Consider the following 4,527-nt stretch of genomic DNA (forward strand, 5'->3'; position numbering starts at 1 on the left):
TGGCCATTATTCTGTCTTCTTTTGAAAAGTTTCTGTTCATGTCGCTTGCCCATTTGTTGATGGGGTTGTTTGATTTTTTCTTGTTGATTTTTTTGAGTTCTAGATAGATTCTGGTTATCAGCCCTTCGTCCTTTAATTCTTGTTGCTACAGGATGTCATCTAATGCCCGAATAACACTGATGGAGAACAGTACAGAAGTGACACAGTTCATCCTCCTAGGACTAACCAATGCCCCAGAACTACAGGTCCCCCTCTTGATCATGTTCACTCTCATCTACTTCATCAATGTGGCCGGAAACCTGGGCGTGGTTATTTTGGCTCTCTGGGACTCTCATCTCCACACTCCCATGTACTTTTTCCTTGGTAACCTGTCTCTGGTGGACTTTTGTTATTCTTCAGCTGTCACTCCCACAGTCATAGCTGGGCTCCTTATGGAACACAAGGTCATCTCCTACAGTGCTTGTGCTGCTCAGATGTTCTTTTTTGCAGCCTTTGCTACTATGGAAAATTTCCTCTTGGCCTCAATGGCCTATGACCGCTACGCAGCTGTGTGTAAACCCCTACATTACACCACCACCATGACAACAAGTGTGTGTGCATGCCTGGCTATAGGCTGCTATGTCTGTGGTTTCCTGAATGCCTCCATCCACATGGGGAACACGTTCAGTCTCTCTTTCTGTAAGTCTAATGTGGTCCATCACTTTTTCTGTGATATTCCGGCAGTCATGGCCCTGTCTTGCTCTGATAGACGTGTGAATGAGCTGGTTCTTGTTTACGTAGCCAGCGTCAATGTTTCTTTTGCCCTCCTAGTTATCTTGATATCCTACCTATTCATATTTGTCACCATCCAAAAGATGCACTCAGCTGCAGGACACCAAAAGGCTTTGTCCACTTGTGCTTCTCACCTCACTGCAGTTTCCATCTTCTACGGGACTATTATCTTCATGTACTTACAGCCCAGCTCCAGTCATTCCATGGACATAGACAAGATGGCATCTGTGTTTTATACTATGGTCATCCCCATGCTAAACCCTGTGATTTACAGCCTGAGAAACAAGGAGGTGAAGAGTGCATTCAAGAAACTTGTTGGGACGGCAAAGTTGTCTCTAGGTTTGTAAATTTAATGTAGTAACCATAATAACCTAGTTTTGTTCTGCTGAGATATTCTGCATGGCCTGAATCACATTTTAAGGCCCACATGGAAGTTAAGTTCCTAAAATGATACTCTTACCTCTTCAAAAGCATGTTGTCTTGGAAAAATAAAATATCACATCTAGACATAGAATACCTAAATGAGATGGCTAACGTGAATTGTAAGATTTCTTGGGTCTTACTTGTCAAAAACCTTATTGAGGATGTTTGATTCCTTCACTCATTCTACATGCACTTCCTCTACCACATACCAGTAGAAACACACATGTAAAACAGGGGTATAAATAAGCCCAAAGATGTGGAAACAACCCAGGTGCCCATCGATACAGGAGTGGAGTAATAAAAGGTGGTATGTGTATACCAAGGAGCACTACTCAGCCATAAAAATTAATGATGAACTAATCCTCTTGTATTAACTTGGGTAGAACTAGAGACCATTCTTCTAAGGGAAGTATTGCAAGAATGTAAAAACAAACACCACATGTATTCAATTCTAAATTGAAACTAATTGATCAATACTTATGTGCACATGTGGAAGTAAAATTCAAGAGAAATAAAGTGGGGAGGAGAGGGGATGGATAAATTCACACCTATCAGGTACAATGCACACTAATTGACTGAAGGGCATACTTATAATTCCCACTCAAACTGTACAAAAGCAAATTATGTAACTAAAACGTATGTAACCTTATAAAATTCTGAAACAAAAAAAAAGAAATGGGTAAGAGACCTGAATAGCATTTCTCAAAAGAAGACATACAATGGCTAACAAAAAATGAAAAAAATGTTCAACATTATGAATCATTAGAGAGATGCAAATTAAAACACAATGAGATGTCACTTCATACCTGTTAGAATCAATACTATCAAAAAAAAAACCATAAAAGATAAATGCTGGCAAGGATTGGAAAAAAAGAAACCCTGTACACTGTTGGTAGGAAGCATTGATTGTACTGTAAATTAGTACAATCATTACAGAAAACAGTATGGAGGTTTCTCAAAAAACTAAAAATAGAATTACCCATATGACCCAGCAATCCCACCTCTGAGTATTTACTCCAAAGATTTGGAATCTCTGACATAGTTGCCAGACAGATTTCTGCACTCCATGTTCATTGCAGCACTGTGCACAATAGTCAAGTAATGGACTCAACCTAAGTGTCCATTAAGGGATGAATGCATAGCTAATGTAGTGTGTGTGTGTGTGTGTGTGTGTGTGTGTGTGTGTGTGTGTATCAGGGTGAATTAGCTAATATTTTTGTACTGTACATTTAAAATTGAAAGTCTAAATTTAAAATGATCTTATCACAAAAAATGTTGAATAGTTGAGATGATGAATATATCAATTAGCTTTACTTAACCGTTACACGTTGTATTCAAACTTTATAACACCACTTTGTACCCCATAAATATGTACACCTATCCAATATAGTTTGTCAATAAAAACAGAAGATACCAGTACTGATACAAGTAACAATATAAATGGGCATCAAACAGATTATACTAAGTGAAGGTGCCAGAACCAAAGACTATATATTCTAGGATTCTAGTTAAGGACATTCCTGAAAAGATATAATTATGTGGAAAAAAAAGAGTTTAGTGTTTGCCAGGGACAGTAGGTAGGAGAAGGGGCTGACAACAAAAAAGTTTGAGGAAATTTATTACGGATGGTCATGGTAATGGTTATATAACTATATATTTGACCAAATTTCTAGAGCTATACACTAAAAAGTGTACATATAACTGCTTGTAAACTGTATATTCATTAAAAATTTTAAAACACAAAAAGTAATAACATAAACAAGTAGCACACCCAAAATATCCAGTTTAGTCCCCACAGGTAGTTAAATTGCTTTTTCTCTAGAAAAGTGGGTTGAAAAGTTGTAGATGCCCTCATAGGGGACATTCCCAGAGAACTGTGTTTCCATAATTCCCTGATGGTTCATTAGCATTAGCCTCTGAAATTAGCTTCTGCAATCCAATGTGACTCCTGGTGACTTTATTTTAGAGGGACCAAACTGTGTGCTGGGCCTCTTTGGTCATCATCATTTATTCATCTGGGTGTTAATATTTTTTAGTATAAAAGTCCTTCTGACCTACAGATTTGCTATGAGTCTGCAACCATGGTTAGGAAAACACTCCAAGACTGAAACTATATTGAGTGACTTTAAAATAATAACCTCTTAGCAAGTTGTTTTGTAGACCTTCCTTTATTTGCTATGTACGAGCATAATTCCATGAATTATGTGGGAGAGATAATTTTATAATTTTTATTTCACAAATAAGAAGGTGGTAAGTGACTCCTCCAAGGACACAGAAAGAAGACATGGCAGATACATGACCTAAATGTGCATTAGTGTCTTTTCCTCCATCTTTCCCTGCCTTAGAGTTCTCAGAATCTTTTGACCACTGCCTGCAGGAGAGCTTCTCCAACAACATTTTGGCATTATTCCATGGAGGAATTTCTGATTTCAAACACACTATTCAGGATTGACTGTCACTTGTTTTCAAGAGGCAAGGTAAGCTTCCATGTTCCATGTACACTTTTAACGAAAAGTGTAATTCGTGCAAAAATAGCAAGGCAGTTACACTTACTATAATTTATCTTAGCACATAAATAGAAGTTTTGAACATTTTTCTAAAACACTGAAGTGAAGATGGGATATATTAAAATTTCAACAGTAGAGAGTTTAGCAATATTTACAAAACATCATCACACTGCTCTCTAAAAATAGTAGCCAAAAAAAACAGTATGGGCGATGCTCTGCTTGATCAGGTGATAATTTCAATTTTTTCACTATCTCTTGGCGACTCATTGGAAATTACAAAAATAAAAATAACCAGAGATGTCTTTTTTATAGAATGTCTTTTGTTCTTTTGGGTAGATGCCCAGTAATTGGATTGCTGGATAAAATGGTAGATCTACTTGTATCTCTTTGAGGTATCTCTATATTGCTTTCCACAGAGGTTGTTCTAGTTTGCAGTCCCACCAGCAGTGTATGAGTGTTCCTATCTCTCCACATCCACACCAACATCTACCGTTTTGGGACTTTTTAATTAAGGGCATTCTCACTGGTGATAAGTGGTATCTCATTGTGGTTTTGATTTGCATTTCCCTGATGATTAGAGATGTTGAGCATTTTTTCATATGTTTGTTGGCCATTATTCTGTCTTCTTTTGAAAAGTTTCTGTTCATGGGACATTCTATAAAAAAGACATCTGCACTAGAATGTTTATAGCAGCACAATTCACAATTGCAAAGATGTGGAAACAACCCAAGTGTGCATCAATACATGAGTGGATTAATAAACTGTGATATATGTATACCATGGAGTACTATGCAGCTACAATAAACAATGGTGATATAGCACCTCT

General features: G+C 37.3%; 1 protein-coding gene across 1 annotated transcript; it reads left to right on the top strand.

Moving 5' to 3' along the window:
* Positions 1–179: 179 nt before the first annotated feature.
* LOC105809963 (olfactory receptor 5B3-like) lies at positions 180–1,118 on the top strand. The gene has a single exon (XM_012643871.1). The coding sequence runs from the start codon at positions 180–182 to the stop codon at positions 1,116–1,118; it is 939 nt and encodes a 312-aa protein (XP_012499325.1).
* The last annotated feature ends 3,409 nt before the right edge of the window (positions 1,119–4,527 follow it).

This window comes from Propithecus coquereli, unplaced genomic scaffold (assembly GCF_000956105.1).
Source record: "Propithecus coquereli isolate 6110/MARCELLA unplaced genomic scaffold, Pcoq_1.0 Scaffold202, whole genome shotgun sequence".
Classification (NCBI taxonomy): domain Eukaryota; kingdom Metazoa; phylum Chordata; class Mammalia; order Primates; family Indriidae; genus Propithecus; species Propithecus coquereli.

Bases quoted from the DNA above. Each gene is read 5' to 3' on its own strand.
- LOC105809963 (XM_012643871.1), top strand. From the start codon at position 180: ATGGAGAACAGTACAGAAGTGACACAGTTCATCCTCCTAGGACTAACC.